Below are 17647 nucleotides of genomic sequence, written 5' to 3'. Positions count from 1 at the left end.
GGGCTGTATAATAGATGGGTGGGATGTGTACTGTGCAGGGGGAGGGGTTCTGTGTACTGGGGTGCGTGTTATACGCCAATAAATACAGTAATCAAGAAGTGGAAAATGAGGGGTTCTGTTGAAACCAAACCACGGTCAGGTAGACCAACTAAAATTTCAGCCACAACTGCCAGGAAAATTGTCCAGGATGCAAAGAAAAACCCACAAATAACTTCAGATGAAATACAGGACTGAAAACATACTGTATGGTGTGGCTGTTTCATGATGCAAAATAAGGAGGCACTGGAAGAAAAATGGGCTGCATGGTCGAGTCGCCAGAAGAAAGCCATTACTATGCAAATGCTACAAAGTATCCTGCTTACAATACACCAAACAGCACAGAGACGAGCCTCAAACCTTCTGGCACAAAGTCATTTGGAGCGATGAGACCAAAATGTAGCTTTTTGGCCACAGCCACAAATGCTACATTTGGAGAGGAGTCAACAAGGCCTATGATGAGAGGTACACCATTCCTACTGTGAAACACAGAGGTGGATTGCTGATATTTTGGGGTTGTGTGAGCTACAAAGGCACAGGAAATTTGGTCAAAATTGATGGCAAGATGAATGCAGTATGTTATCAAAAAAATACTGGAGGAACATTTTCATTCATCAGCCAGGAAGCTGCGCATGGTACGTACTTGGACATTTCAACATGACAATGATCCAAAACACAAGGCCAAGTGGACCCGTCATTGGCTACAGCAGAATAAAGTGAAGGTTCTGGAGTGGCCATTTCAGTCTCCTGAGCACAAACGCGCAGTTCTTGCAAGACAGCCCAAGAATTTACAGGAACTGGGGGATTTTTGCCAAGAGGAATGGGCAACTTTACCATCTGAGATGAACCTCTCCCACAAATACCATAAAAGACTTCAAGCTGTCATTGATGTTAAAGGGGGCAATACATAGTATTAAACTGGGGTATGTAAATTATCGGGGTCATTTGAGTAGTTTCTGCTGTCATTGTGATGTAAACACAGTTGATTTATAATAAATGTCTTCAGCCAAACGCTAACCATGAGTGAAAGAAATATACTCTCTGAAAAATGGCCAAGAAATCATAAATTCTGCCAGAGTATGTAAACTTCTGAGTGCGTGTGTGTGGCACTACCCCCGAAGGAGCTGCTGGTTTGTTTTGGGTGGCATGCTACCTTTATTCCTTCGCCGTCTAGGGTACTGGATGAGAGCTGAAAAGAACTTTAATGTCCACACTTTAGGTTTCTTTTTCTGTGCTTTATTACCCAATGGGGTAAAAGAATAAAGTAGTAGTTGAAGAGGTGAGAAGGGTAATAAGTAGTAGGTTCAGGTGTATAACTTTGTCCGGAAACCCTCCTGCTTCCAGCAACACAACTTCCGTCGCCACTCTAGCCAGAGTGGGTATTGTGCACCTGGATAGGCCTCTCTCACTAGCCTAGCAGCCAGGGTGTCACACGAAAACTTTAGCAAAGTCTCTGCCACAGACCTTCCCAAAGATGGAGATATATTCTGTCCAGAATCCTTCTCAACACAGGATTAAGCACCCGGATCTCTCTTGAATAAACTTGATAAATTTAGAACTGACAGGCGACCATCACTCTCAGTAATGGTGCATCCTTCGATGAAGTTCAAGGCCTCTCCTGAGATACCAGCCTCGTGCTCGGTGCTCTCCCAGACAGGTTCTTCATCGGGCGGCTTCCTCCCTCAGGACGGACAGCGCAGGACCGCTCTATGAATGCAGACCCAGTCTGACTACCAGGCCTACATTGTCATGATTTAGACAGGTCATGACATCACTAGATTTGGACAGGTCTTTCTCCAACCTAAGTGTGGGCTATATAAAGTAAAGGGAGGAGGCCAAGCATCTGGAATCTTTACCCTGTGAGTCTACTTCAGCTGTTAAAGGCCGCGGCTGGGTTAAAGCGATTGCTGAATCGAGCTTGCCCCATGGTAAGCGGCTTCTATACTCGGTGGTGGGCTTTTTTCACTCAAGTGTGGAATGTTTGTGTATTCACTGCGGTGTAAAGTTTTTGGAGCCAAGTTTAAGCATCGATTGTCTGTGTGGTCATTCATCTTGAATGTTGTACACCTGGACTTTATCTTTATATAGCTTATTACTCTTGTCATCTGTGGACTTTGGGCTAGGATTTAATTGGCACATCTTTAACTTTTTTTTTTTTTATATAGGTTTACATAGTAGATCACAACCCCGGACCAACGTGGTCCCGGATCCAGGAACACTTGAACACGCACCCCCGGCCATAAGGGCCACACACGGGGGGTGGTGGGACGACAGCCAGGATCGGCCTCACGACGACGTCGACCCAGAACTAATGACGTCTGTCCCTTAAGTACTCTCCCCCAGCATGCACAGCGAGGCGATCAACCCCCACTGATTGGTCGCTGAGAAAAAACACCCAATACACCCTGACTTGACTGCTGCCACCCTTACCAGGCTATATATATATTTTGCAGCTTGCCTATTTTATTTTTTTGTCATGGCTGCATTTTTGTTTTTATTTTTCCCCCACCTGGTGATCAGGCCAGTAAGTCTGTTTTTTCAACAGAACACGCTGTAATGCAGAGGGTTGAGACATGCAACTAACCGAGGTGCTTAAAATCTGCTTTTTATGTAAAACAGTTTCCTCCAAAGGGGGGGGGGGACTGTAGCTGTAACTGCTTAAATTGTATTTGTTGGAGTTTGGTTTCAGTTTGTCAGTGTATCTAAATATGCTAGTACACCTAACACTACCCTCCCCTCAGGCTGCAAATTCTGCTGTCCAAAGATGTCTGTTGCTTCTTTGTTGAATGTAGGCATCCTAATACAGTAAGGGTTTCTGGCCAGATCACCGGGTGAATACCAAGGCAAAAAAAGATTAAAAAAACAATCAAATGCAGCTGCCACATGTAAGGATTGGTAAACTACAATATGTAAAAAAATGTAGTTTTGGGTTTGATTCCACTTTAAAGTTGTAACACATTGCTTGCTATTTGACAGAGACCTACTTGTGTGTACATTTTAAACTTCTTACCGCGGTCTTTCTTTTCTTCCAGTTGAAAATGAATCGCACTGCGACTTTGTAAAGTTACGAGAAATGCTTATACGGGTGAACATGGAAGATCTGCGGGAACAGACACACACGCATCATTATGAGTTGTACCGACGGTGCAAGATGGATGAAATGGGCTTCAAAGACACAGACCCTGACTGTAAACCATTCAGGTATTGATATTTTTGCAGAAAATCATTTATAGCAGGAATAGGCAACCTTAAGTGTTACTAAACCCACAACAGTAAAATCTGCCTGTATATGCAGCATAGCATACTTGTTATACTCCCTGTGGAACTTAAGGGGTTAATCGTCGGCATCATGTAAAAAGGCTGTTTTATCCTGTATGCACAGATCCTCCTCCTCCTGCACTGTCTATCTGGGGGAAAGCCAGCTAACACAGGCAGAGTAGCCGATCTGCACATGCCTAGTTGTGTTTTTTATGCTGGAGAGAATAATTGTTCTCAGAGCTAGCCAGGTCACATGATATTGACATCACACATGTGGGCATGTATACAGGCTGTAGTGCAAATCTCCTGCTACCTGAACTCTCGGCAATGGAGAAACTCTGCTGTTTATCTTGTAACTGTGGTATACAGAGCAGCCAAAAAGGTGTATATAGTGACAATATTCTAATGTAAAAACGATTTATAAGCTGTGAGCACCGTGGGGGGGGGGGGCAGATTAACTATTTTTCATATTACTGGGTTTAGTAACGCTTGAAAGAGGTGAAGATCTACCGAAACAACTTGGGAGAAGTCGAAGATCTCAGGGCACAGTGTCTTCCAGTGTCACCTCCTCGCACATGATTGTAACCTCTAATTTCCATACTACGTGTTTCAATTGTGTGCATTGCAATCATGGTTTTAAATCAGGTGGTGAGGAAGTAACTTATCACCCCCTCATCACCTGTCAAACACTCAAATCACTTTTCAGAGAAGCAGCAGTGCCTGCTGCACTTGTGAGTGAGCCCTTAGTATTAGTCTGCAGCGGCACCCTTAGGGATCGTTCACATGTTAAGTTTGGGGGGGTGGTAAAATCCTGCGTTTGAGTTTACTGCCCCAGATCCTACCCCCAACAGCCAAAGGTGTACACATGCTGCAGCCGGAATTGATCCCTCTGTTGCTTTTGGTAGGTGCTAGTTCAGTTAAATGGGGCCGCTTTGCAAGCACCCCGCAACTACATGCTTCTGCGGGGTCCAAGGGGTTAAAGCAGGTGGTGAGAAAGCAACACAACGCTGCCTGCTTTAACCTCTTTTTTTGCTGTACTGAACAAGCTGGCAGGCCCGTGGCGGCTGGTGCTCAAAAGCAAACAAACATCTCCAAGAGATGGATGGCGGTTGGGGCGGGGGTGTTAAAAACACAACTATGGGGTTTTACCACCTCCCATATACTGCAAATTAACCGTTGCTGTTCTGAGGTTCCTGAACTTTCCTGGATTAGCTGCGCTTTGCCATAGACTTCTATTTTATCCTGCAGCTGTGATGCATTTTCTGAAAGCGCACCAAAACTCCTGCATTCAGGTGTACCAAACCCACAGGAAATAATAGCAGTCTATGGCTAAGCGCAGCAAACCCGCAGGAAAGCAGCAGGTACACTACACTGCAATCACAGTGTGGGTAAACCGCAGCACATCAGTGTGAAAGAAGCCCTATACTATTATGCCCAGTGTATTGCTTCCCACTGACCTGAAGATCTACTCTTTACTGCTGCTGGCTCCACTCTGGAAACCACTAGACTGGATAAGAAGTAGAGTGCAGTTGGTATCACTCCGCATGGGACAGAAGCCACCACTACAGAGGAGACATCGTCTTAAGCAGCTCTTGCTCCCTATTACAGCTCCAACTTTACAAGTTATTCCCTCTGCATTGGACTCTGTTTGTTGCTCTGGGATGGCGGGTAGGCAAGCCCAGACCACGATCTACCAGTCACCCGGTCGCCATCTACTGGTAGATCCTGATCAATACATTTTATGGACCTTGCTTTGTGCACTGGTCTGCAGACGGTCAGGTTGGAACAGGATGGGGGCCATCCCCTAACTGTTCCCACAAAGATGGGAGCATGAAATTGTCTGAAATGTCTTGGTAGGCTGATGCCTTAAGAGTTCCCTTCACTGGAACTAAGGGGTTAAGCCCAACCGCTGAAAAGCAACCCTACACCATAATCCCTCCACCAAATGATTTGGACCAGTGCACAAGGCAAGGTTCATGAAGACATGGATGAGGAGTTTAGGGTGGAGAAACTTGAATGGCCTGCGCAGAGTCCTGACCTCAACCCAATAACACACCTTTGGGATGAATTAGAGAGGAGACTGTGAGCCAGGCCTTTTCATCTAACATCATTGCCTGCCCTCACAAATGCGCTTCTGGAAGAATGGTCAAACGTTCCCATAGACACACTCCTAAACCTTGTGGACAGCCTAACCAGAAGAGTTGAAGCTGTTCTAGCTGCAAAGGGTGGGCCAATTCAATGTTGAACCCTACAGACTGGGATGCCCTTAAAGTTCATGTAAAGGCAGGCATCCCAATACTTTTGGTAATCTAGTGTAGATGGCAATGTAGTTATAAATAAATATTCTGTCCCTTGTAAGGTATTCTGTTCTTTCCTATGGCTTTGTCCTTTTAGGTCCCAGTATTAAGGTACTGAGTGCAATATATAAATGTAATTGTTTCAGAAAGTACAAACTATGCAAATTGGGGTGCGTCTGGGCATACACCATCTGAACCCATTTTCTGGCTCGAATACTATACCTGGACTTGACTCATACTGTTTTGAAACATTGCATAAAATTTAAATTTTAATTTTTCTGTATTTAGCCTACAAGAGACATATGAAGCAAAAAGAAATGAGTTTCTGGGTGAATTGCAGAAGAAAGAGGAAGAAATGAGACAAATGTTTGTGCAAAGGGTTAAAGAGAAGGAAGCAGAATTAAAAGAAGCAGAAAAAGAGGTACTTGTTTGACTTAAAAACATAATTACTTTGTTTTTTGTAAGGAGAACCCCACATCAGTCTGAAAACTCATGGCTTGAATCCCCCGAATAAAAACCCAGGATTTGGAGTTTTGCTGGGACTGGGTGGTGAAGAAGCAGTTGCACACTTGTGAAGTCGTCACTTTGTTCAGTTATCTGCATGTGCTCTGTGTTCGACTGGTCAGCGCCCTGGTCATTCATTGAGAACTACAAACCAAAAGTCGCAAAGGCTGTCGGTACTTGTAGTTCTCATTTTACAGAAGTCTGTGAATGAATGACGCAGCCGGGTGGGCGGAGCCACGCACAGCCATTTTTTTAAATATTTTTTTTGTTTAACTTGTGTCTGAGTGCTGGAAGAAGATCTCCTGGTAGATTTTTTTTTTTCACGACAGTGTGTATTTATTTTTTTTCAGTCTCAAACAATACAAACATTTACATGACGACTCTTAGGCCCCATGCACACGAGACGTAGGTGCAAACTCATCTAAACACTTGTTTTGAAACGCAAAAACCGGCGTTTAAAATGCCCGTTTTGCTGCAAATTTCGCGGCATTTTACCGCGTTTGCGTTTATAAGCGTTTAGTTAAGAAACCTCATAAGACCCTCCCTAAGCTCAAAAAACAGTATTATTTAACCATTTCAGTCATTTAGTGACACCAGAGTGAGTAGCAGCTGAGAGAGAATCGGTGTAATTGTATTTAGCGTGTCACTTGCCACATCACCTGCCATAAGCTGCGGATTGTCCACATGCCACTTCACCTGCCACAAGTTGTGAATTGTCCACTTGCCACGTCACCTTGCCACGTCACCTGGCACAAGTTGTGAATTGTCCACTGGCCACGTCACCTGCCACAAGTTGTGGATTGTCCACTTGCCACGTCACCTGCCACAAGTTGTGGATTGTCCACTGGGCACGTCACCTGCCACAAGTTGTGGATTGTCCACCTGCCATGTCACCTGGCCATGTCACCTGCCACGTCACCTGGCAAAGTCACCTGCCACAAGTTGTGGATTGTCCACTGGCCACGACACCTGCCACAAGTTGTGGATTGTCCACTTGCCACATTACCTGGCCATGTCACCTGGCCACGTCACCTGCCACAAGTTGTGGATTATCCACTTGCCAAATCACCTGGCCACGTCACCTGCCACAAGTTGTGAATTATCCACTTGCCACGTCACCTGGCCACAAGTTGCGGATTGTCCACTTGCCACATCCCTTGGCCACGTCACCTGGCCACAAGTTGTGGATTGTCCACTGGCCACATCACCTGGCAATGTCATCTGGCCACGTCACCTGCCACAAGTTGTGGATTGTCCACTTGCCACGTCAACATGGCCATGTCACCTACCACAAGTTGTGGATTGTCCACCATGCAATGCAAGCAATACATTTTTTTTATGTTTTTTTTTTATCATTTGCCATCATTTTTGAGATTTCTAATGTTAAAAAATAGGTCACCTTTAAAAACGCCTATAAACGAAATCGTGGCAAAACGCGGTACCGCGTTTTGCCGCATTTACCGGCGTTTTGCGTCTGAAACGCAAACATTTTTTTTGTCTGAACCCATTTTTTTTGCTTCTGAAAAAACAAGCATAAATGCAACTGCCGAAAAACGCAGAAAAATGTGACTGTGTGCATGGACACATAGGATAACATTGAATGTGTTCAGGGGCAGTTGAAAAATTGCATACTTGTTGCTTTTATAAATTTCATCCTGGACACTAACCTTTTTTTATTTATTTTTTTATTCACAATGTCAAATGTACTATAGCCCTTCACCGATTTTTTTTTTCATATGATTTTGACTCATCAGCTAAAAGCAATCGCAAATGTCTGCTGTGCAGATTTATTAATGAATATGGCTACTTTATTGCCAGTGTGATGGAGCAGCTAGTGGTTAATCTATCATGTAGCAATGTAGAACTCCTTCAAAGAGGTCCCGTTGTCATGCAACTTCAAACCCTTTAGTTCAGCTAGAGCTAAATAAGAAGGGGGAGGATTTAAATGATTTCCAGGCAAGTCTGTATAATTAAAGGGGGAAATATAAATAATTTACCTGAAATACCTGCTCTATTTCAATAACTTCTTGCTGAGTTCAATAGCATCTCGTTCTCTTGAAGCGTTCATAAGTAATTACATTCTGATTGTAGATTTTCTAGTACAGTAAAACCTTGGTTGAGAGTAACTTGGTTTGAGAGCGTTTTGCAAGACAAGCAAAATGTTTTAATAAATTTTGCCTTTATATACAAGCGATGTCTTGATATAAGAGTAGCGTCATGTCACAACTGGGTATAAAAAAAGAGAGGTGCCTCTAAGTGTAGCAATATGGTTACATTTAATGAAGGTACAACATTTAGCTACTTAGAGGCGCCTCTTCTCTTTTATACCCTGTAAAAAATAAATGCTTTGATATACAAGTGCTTTGGATTACAAGCATGTTTTTGGAACGAATTTTGCTTGCAAACCAAGGTTTTACTGTATAATTCTAGTATAATTGGGCAATAATACACAAGTAAGCAAATCAATTCTGCTAAATCTTTCTGCTCTGGAAAAGTTCTTGATCAGATAGCCTATTGATGATGTAATTTTATAATTTTTTTTTTTTTAATCAAATGTTTGAAAGCTTCATGAAAAGTTTGATCGCTTGAAGAAATTACACCAGGAGGAGAAGAAGAAGCTTGAGGATAAAAAGAAAAGTCTGGAGGATGAAGTCAACGAATTCAAGAAACGCAAGACCGCAACAGAATTACTCCAGTCCCAAGCACAACAAGCAGGAGGATCACAGACCCTAAAAAGGGAAAAGGAGAGGAAAAAGTAAGTACATTTATTACAAAGAGTAGTGATTTGGTGTGTACAGAAAATAATTTACCAATGTATGGATCATATTGTGTGTGTGTGTGTGTGTATATTTGTATATAGTCTGACGTTTGTTTTGTCAAATAACTTTTTATTGAAGATAAGAAAAAGGAGTACATTCCTATAGGATACAAAGCCACATGGTACAGCATAAGGAGATATAAAGAGACAAGGCACAGGTCTGCTTTCTTTTGGTTTCCTGCTGCTTTAGTGCAGATAGTAACAAGTATGGACCGTCTGCACAATCCTATACAATAACAGGCTCATAACTTAGGTTAAGAATGTCGCAGCACACTGACGTTTTTTTTAATGAACATGGACTAATTAGAAGGATAGATTTTTATTACCTTTTTTTTTTTTTTTTATGGAACTTTTACCTGAAGATAAAGGCATTTAGCCGGATTCTTGAAGCACTTACGCCGACGTATCTTCTGCTACGCCGCGTAAGTGCACGGATGCGCCGTCGTAGCTATGCGTCTAATTCTTAAAAGAAGATACGCCTGAATTTTGGCCTCATCCGACCAACGTAAGTCTCCTACGCCGTCGTATTTTTGCGGACCAAGTGCTTTGTGAATACTGGTCTTGCCTCTCTGTTACGTCGGCGTAGCGCATATCAGATACGCCACTCTACCTGAATCCGGCTAATTGTATTTAAAAAAAGAAAAAATATCTTTTTAGGTACAATTTTTTTTTTGTATACGTTTTCCCAGACAATACCGTATGAAGGTTTCCCTACTTTTACTATTTACAGGCATTGCTGTCACATGCAGAGGCCAAACATTGCTGTCCATGTATCGGTGATGCATTTAAAAATCAAATAGGCAGAAAATACTTTTTAAGGCCTGCAATACAAAAATGCTGTTTTATTTGAATGCTCTGTCTCCTTTGTGGAAAGGCAGATTTCCCTGTGATGTGTCTGTAAATACACAACAACCAAGCACTGAGATCTCACTGGGTTATGAAGTGAAATATGATGTTCCTAAATATGTATAAAGACTCCTGTGTGAGATTAAAAACGTGTTACACAGGGGGGTGATGCACATGCCTTATAAAGTGAAAAATGTCTCGCACGCTCCCATTTCTAGGCACTGTAGCCTACATTGGGAAGGTTTTAGCAGCACGGGGAGTTATTCCAGAAAGCAATGGGTAGGGCTAGATGTATCCAACTATTGATTAATGAGCTACAGGCTCGGGAATTGGCAGGAAAGTGCCGATAGCCATACCCTACAAAGTCTTCTTATACTACCATAGTGCAACAGGCACAGCCTATATGGGGGTGGCAATGCCGCTCTGAATTTAGGGGTAGTACAGCATTGTTGTCTTCCCATCACAGGAAGCAGCCTAAAGTGGAATTCAGTTGCAGGATCAACAGGTATTTTTTTTTTTTTTTTTCAATACTTTATTTTTGCAAAGGAACACACGACAGAGACCCCGCTCAGGTGTTGGATTCCAAAAACTTAAAGGTCCGGTTCACAAAAATTGTTACCCTTGTAGTCTCAGTAGGTAGGTCAATGTGGAGATGGTCTCCTCCTATGGTGAAGTAATATGCTATACAGGCACTCTTTACAAGGTTGAATTCACTTTTTCAATACTACATGAGCAGTTTTCATGGCCCCCTGTTGTGGCTGTGAATGCCAACCGCTGAAGAAAGAAATCTCAATGGACAAATAGTGGATGACTTTACATCTTCTGTGTATAATTGTCAACTATACCTAGCCCCATCTCTTTCATCCATTATGCTGTACAGTATATTTTGCATGGAGAAGGGAAATATGATGCTTTTTTCCATGCACCTGTCAAAGTGCTATGGTCACCGATATGGTACAGATCACGCTAGTCTGTAATTGCCACGCTAACAACATAACCATGGAACCATTACATGTCAGTTGTATAACTACAGGAAAGAGTCAGTATGCACTGCACTCCAATATATGGTGGTTTTTTTTTTTGTTTTTTTCTGGTTTGCTCATTTTGTCATTCTTTTGTTCTGTTTTTATTTATTTCACTATTCTGTTTTTTCCTATTAACATTTCATTCTCCCATTCGTAGTTAACTCTGCTGTTTGCTGCATGGGCGCATGGCTTTGGTAAGCGATTAACATGTTAGAACTACTCAGGCTTTCTATGTAGGACAAACATGACTGAAGATGGCAATGTGTATAAGCACTTTGTACAACCAAGCTGTATCTCCTAATACAAAAAATTACATGCAGCTATTGCTCATAAATGTTTACTTTAATAATGTAGTGTTAACACAGTAATATGCCTGTGATCAAGAGATTAATTAAAAATGAATTCCCTTGGACTGAGCCATGTTTTGGGTAAAACCTAATTTAGTGGAGGTTTTTCTTTTTTACATGAGCTAGGTGTTCACAAAACTGTCTGCATTTCACCTTTTAGTGGTAAAACACTTCAGTCCTTCATTTTCTAGCAGCAGGAACAGGAAAAAATGATTGTCTGTTGGAACTTTCCTGTTCTTATTTACCACTTGCCTACCGCATACTTACTGTGGCAGGTCGGCTCTATTGCGCAAAATCACGTACCTGTACTTCATGTTGTGCAATAGCCACTGGGTGCCGCGCGCCGATTGGAAACCCGGAATGCCGATAAGTCGGTCTGGCAGACCCGATGTCTGCCGGCCACCCATGATTGTTATCCAGAGAGGCAGAACGGTGATCTGCCGATGTGTAAAAAAAAAAAAAAGACAGATCGCTATTCTGGCAGGGAAGAAGATGGAGATTTTGTGCACCAGGAACACTGATCTGTCATCATCCAGTCAGAGCAACTCCACACTCCCTAGGAGCACACTCTTTGATTGCCCTGATGTTAACCCTTTCCCTGCCAATGTCATTAGTTCAGTAATGGTGCATATTTTTAGCACTGATCAATGTATTGGTGTCACTGGTCCCCAAAAAAGTGTCAGGTGTACGATTTATTTTATTTTTTTTCCCAATGTTACCCATCCCCTAAAAATCGCTGATCGCTGCCATTACTAGTAAAAAAAAAATAATAAATTTAAAAATATCCCATCGTTTGTAGGCACCTTTAACTTTTGCGCAAACCAATCAATATACGAAATATATATATATAATATACATATACATATACATACAGCCCTCAAAATTTCCACTCGCCTGCTAGTATTTGGCGAGTGGATTTAAGCTGGGGGCGAGTGATGACAGGGCTGCATGACCAATGTCCCTTCAATTTGTGCCTACACTTAGAGCCCCGATGCGATTGGCGGCCGAAGAGAAAAGGTGCATGCTCGGGAAAAGTAGTCTGATGAGCCGCGCACAGGCAGAGCAGTACACAGGTGCTCTTCTTACAATTCTCATTAAGCCATGGGACCTAACAGTATGACCTCTCTGAGCCTGCCCCCCTCCCCCCGACCAATGTAGCTGGAGAGCAGGGAGCAGGAAGTAACGAGTCAGGTGGAGGATTGCGAAAATTACCACTCCGGGTGTCCAAGGTAGGCAGTGCAGCGCTCACTGAAAGTTGCCCTGACATAAGAGTGGCAGCCTTCCAGTTTGTGCAGTTTTCTTCTCCTTGTGTCCAGCAGTTCAGCCTGAGCACTGTGAGCAGACTGGTCTCAATGTGTGCTGTGCAGTGTCAATGTGCGCTGTGCTATGGTGTCAACGGCTGTGCAGTTGTGTGGATCTCTGCCAGCCTGAATAAAAGGGGGAAGTGGGGACATGCAAGCATTGAAGCCGCACACACAGGCTCCTGATGATTAGATGAATAGGAGAGGGAGAGAGAGGATGGATGGATGGATGGGAGTTGCAGAGGAGACCGCAAGAGAATGGGGAAGAGATCCAGTTTTAGTGCCCTGTCCCTCTGGTCTGCCCCCAGTGCCCTGTCCAATTTTGTTAAAGTTGTTTTTGGTAATATTTAATTGTGTAACTTGATTCTGCATAAAACATTTAACAATGTCATCCCTTGAGATAATCTACGAGGGCGTGTTTAGGGGCGCAATTAGGCGTGGAGCAGTGTATGAATTAGGTGGGGCAACTGGTGGCGAGTAACTCTTGAGGCCGGGCTAGTAGCTCAGGGCTTGAAATTTTGAGCCGTGTGTGTGTGTGTGTGTGTGTGTGTGTGTGTGTGTGTGTGTGTGTGTGTGTGTGTGTATTTTTTTTTTTTTTCAAAAATTGTCACACTTTTTTTTGTTTTGTTTATAACAAAAATAAAAACCACAGAGGTGATCAAATGCCACAAAAAGAAAGCTCCTATTTGGGAGGGTGGGGGACATCAATTTTATTTGGGAACAGCATCGCACAACTGTGGAATTGTTTAAAGTAACACAGTGGTCATAAATAATGCAAATAATGGTACCGCTTTCAGCACCTTTTTTCTGAAAGAATCATACCGCCAGGGAGGTTAAGGGGGTAAAACCTTCTGGGGTTGAAGTGGTTAATGGCCTTCTTTAAGGAGGCTCATAACGTCTTGGTGAGCTCCATCTCTAACTCCTCAGCCACCAGTTTAGCCTTTTGATGACCATAATACAGTAGTCAGTGATGAGGGCAAATTGTATTCAATCAGATATAAATATTACAGATATACTGTATATAGTGCTTCCGTAAACTTTTGAGCTGTGCTGACACGTCTCTATCTATATGTTGATAGTGGCATGAGGTCATCTGCTTGGTAAACCTAGCAAAATGTTCATGAAAAGGTTGGCCAGTGTCTGTGGGTCGAAATGGAGCATTTTTTTTTTTTTTCTATGAAGAAACATCCTGATAGCTTATCAAGATCATGTCAAAGGCTTCATTAACAGTCAGCTTAAAGGAGATGTAAAGGAAAAATAAAATTTTGCCTAAAATTAATGTTTGCAAGGTAGACAGACAGAATAGTGTAATGATTCTGTTAAAAAAAACGAGTAAATGCCTATTAAATTCCTTCATCTATATCACCTCCGGCGTTCTAGTTTCTGTTCTCTCATTCACTTCCTGGTTTGCGGTCCTCATTCATGTAAGAACTACATTTCCCAGTATGCATTGCGGCACGCCCAGTAATTCACACCTTCTTGAAGTCTCTAACACGTTGAGAGCGTCCTGCCACACAGATGTAGTTCCCAGGAGGGGGTGAGCACGTCACTGACCACCGCAGTAAACCCTCCCGTCACGGTGGTGAGTAACAATCAGACAAGCAGGAAGTGAACAGAAAAGAAATGGAGCAACTTCTGAGAAAAACGAACAACAAGGAAGTGAAAAGAGGAATGTCTGCAGGTAAAGGATGCTTATTATGAAAAAAAAAAAATTTCCTTTACAACCCCTTTAAGAGGACAGTGTAGGATAAAAATTACCTACAGTGCGTACATAGCATATTTTTGTGAAATCAAAGGTTTTTTTTTTTTTTGTTATGCAGGTATAGATCTAAAAAAATAATGGTCTATTGACTAGATGAGCCTAAAGTGGCTGTTGTATCACACATTATGCAGGCGTGGTCCACTGTTGTCACCATCCAGAGACCTGCCCTGAGAAATGCAATGCATCTGTCACTGGAGTGTATATATAGACAGAATGCCACCGGTGTTTGCATATGTACAAGCGAGACCAGTAATGAAAATCTAGTTAAATGAGTTGCTTTGCATTATTATAATATTATGCTTTTGCTACTTTGTCAACTGTTTAGTGATCTATTTCAGGACCCTCTCTGCTCAAAGATCTAACCAACCGCTAATCTAGCTAGCCAAACACCCAGGAATTCCATCATTCAGAAACCTTACGTCTGATGTGCATTTTCAAAACTAAGTTCATATCAGGCAAATCCACTTGCTGGATTTTTTTTTTTTTTTTTTTTTAATCTTGTAGAAGTCTAGGTTCATACTTGTGCAGGTGGTTCCTGCTGTGGGTCCACACCTGTTCCTGCAGCCACAACCACCCACACAGTGAGATGCGTGCGTGCGGCAGTAATCCTAATCACACGCACTGGAAATCACTCCCGCACTGCACTTGCAGTTCCTGTGCAGGCTGCGCTTTCTACAGTGCTGAAGGTCATTTTTTTCCTGTGTTTCTGTAGGTATGCAAGTCCATGCAAATCAATGAGCTGCCGCGTAAAAAGCGGTTTGCGGAGCCACGGTAATGTGAACCTAGCCTTAATCATCTATTAAACATTGTAAAAAAATCAGTCAATGCAAAACATTTTGACTCTAATTGATAACCAAAGCAACATATTTTGTTGCATGTGTTAATCCTTGTTATATTTGCTAACTTTTATGCTTGTATATTTCACCACAAGCAAACTCAGTTGGTAATTGTTATACTAAACACTAGGTACTAATGGAATTTAAATTGAATACAGATCTAAAATTCTGCCTGACCATCCTTTTTTTATTTTTTTATTTTTTGTCTGTATTCTTTTGCTTGCATTAAGTAAATAGACATCTGCCCTAAACACTGCAATGTACAATTTTTCTGCAGCAATTGTCTTTGTGAGAAAGCTATAGTGACAGTCTGTATAAGCCACTATAAAGCTTCCTTTAAATGCCTGCAGGAGAACACTCCTCTATTGTACAAGGAAAGAGGAGGAAGGAACTTTAAGAACTAGGCATTTCTGTGAATTTAAAAATAAAGCTGCAACAGTATAGGAAATTGCTTCTGCTGAGCCAGTTCTCCTTGAGCTTTGCAAACTTTCATAGGGAATTTTTTATTCATACACTTGTTTGCACATACCTGTAAAGTTTCTACGCAAGCCTTTTTTTTGTAGTTCAGTGTCAATAAAGACAACTTGTCCAGTTCATTCTGCAGACTCCTAAGATTTTACAAGACTGGAAAAATTAAGCATGGTGTATATATATATATATATATGTATGTATGTATGTATGTATGTATGTATGTATGTATGTAATTTGTATTATTTTGGTGTGCACAACTTCCTCTAAAACAGGAATCGCCAAACTTCAGACTTTAGGGGGGCCAGACTGTGGATGTCGGGAGTAGAAAATTTGCCGGCATTAGTGGAAGTAAACAATGCCCCATCTTTGGTGTAAGTGAGATGAATTGTGCTCCAACGTTGGTGTCGTTGGGAGGAATTTTGACCCATCATGGATGTTATTGGGCCCCATTGTTGGTCATTGGGAGGAAGTGTGCCCCATTGTTGGTCATTGGGAGGAAGTGTGCCCCATTGTTGGTCATTGGGAGGAAGTGTGCCCCATTGTTGGTGTCATTGGGAGAAATTGTTCTCTATCATTGGTGTAAATGGGGGGGGGGGGAATTATGCCCCATAGTTGGTTTCTGTGGATGAAATATTGGTCCAAGGGCCAGATAAAAGCAAAGGGCTGCATCCGACCCTCTGGCCATAGTTTAGAGACCACTGCTCTAAAACATAATTTTCTGCTTTTGTGATTGGCTCACGTCTCTTCCTAGCAGTTTTTCTGTTAGTATTGTGCCTGGACTGCACATGTTGCTGTAGCAGGAAATAAGTGGAATCAGAATGTGAGTTGTAATACAAATGGCTGCAGAAGTAACCAATCAGACTGTACTACTATCGCAAAAATGATTTGATTAATACATGTAACCGACAGTGTTCAGCATACATTGTTGGTTCTTTATTTGTGCCAGAGGAGCTTAAGCTGTGGTAGTTTGTGTGTGTGTGTGTGTGTGTGTGTGTGTGTTTTTGCTTTTTTTGCATAAAAGGTTATTGCTGTAAGCACCTCTGGCAGCTAAATTTAACAAAATAATTGTACTCTACAGTGCAGTTATCAGAATACAATTTTAAAATCTAAATTTTTTGCTAATTGATATGGGTACCTGGAATAATGAATACTTTTTCAAGGCACTGTATGAAGCAGTAAGGCCCCTTTCACACTGGCGGACTGTGTCCGCTTTTTCAACCATCCGTTTGCGGAAAGAAAAAGGGACATACGTTGGTCCCTATGAGATTGCAGGTGTCAATGGATGAACATCCGCTGACGCCTGATCTCGTCCGCCTCCGCAATGATCCGATTTTGCAGACGGAAGAAAACCCTATTTTTCCTTCCGTCTGCGGATCAGATGAACACGGACATACGGTCCGTGTTCATCCGATTTCCCCCCCATAGGGGAGAGCAGAGAAAAGACAGGGCGGTCCCTGCACAGTGTGTGGGGACCGCCCTGTCATCCGCCGGCTCATCGGGGATCAACAGAGCGATCATACAGAGCATACCGAGGCGGATCATTACTGATCCCCCCTGTGTGAAAGGGGCCTAAGTTCAACATTTACTGCATGTGTATCTTCTGGTGAATCTGGTTCAAATTAGTGATTCGTCTGCAGTACATGTCCCATTCGCTATGTTATAAATATGCTTCTAAATGTCATTGCATCAGCAAGAGCTTTTGTGTTTTCTAGTATAACCCTTCCCAGCCTTGGAAACACAATGGACAAAATTGGCCAGCAAATGAGCTTCTTCTAATCAGAGGGGGTATGGGATGTGAGGGAGGGGGGTGGGGGACACAAAGGTTTTTCTCTGTAAATCTTTTTTTTTTTAAGTACTTTAGCTGTCTTCACATTTGCTACTCTAAAGCCTCGTCTGTTCACACCAATATACCTTCACATTCATATTTTGGAATGGAAAAATGCTAGGAATATGCAATACAAGCACCTTACACTGCCTTATGTACATTACAGTGCATTAAAACCTTCCAGCATGCTATGGGTTGGATCTGTTATCCACCATACATTATGAAAGCAATTCTAGAAGGATGCATTTCATCAAATGTATTAAACTTTGGGATAGAGAGAAGAGGGGCAGAAGCATTCCTATGACTTTCTGATACTGTAAC

At 42.4% G+C, this 17647-nt stretch overlaps 1 protein-coding gene across 4 annotated transcripts in view; it reads left to right on the top strand.

The window, feature by feature from the left end:
• Nucleotides 1–17647, top strand: part of SEPTIN6 (septin 6) — a 92878-nt gene that overhangs the window by 64697 nt on the left and 10534 nt on the right. For 3 of the 4 annotated variants that reach the window (XM_040323847.1, XM_040323845.1, XM_040323846.1), the window contains exons 7-9: nt 3069–3237; nt 5880–6012; nt 8660–8850. In XM_040323847.1, the coding sequence (XP_040179781.1) occupies nt 3069–3237; nt 5880–6012; nt 8660–8850 (493 nt within the window). Of the gene's footprint in view, nt 1–3068; nt 3238–5879; nt 6013–8659; nt 8851–10941; nt 10979–17647 lie in introns of all 4 variants that reach the window. The other variant, XM_040323848.1, reaches the window with a different exon arrangement.

This window comes from Rana temporaria, chromosome 9 (genome assembly GCF_905171775.1).
Source record: "Rana temporaria chromosome 9, aRanTem1.1, whole genome shotgun sequence".
NCBI lineage: Eukaryota > Metazoa > Chordata > Amphibia > Anura > Ranidae > Rana > Rana temporaria.
This window is presented reverse-complemented; position numbering and strand designations above follow the sequence as displayed.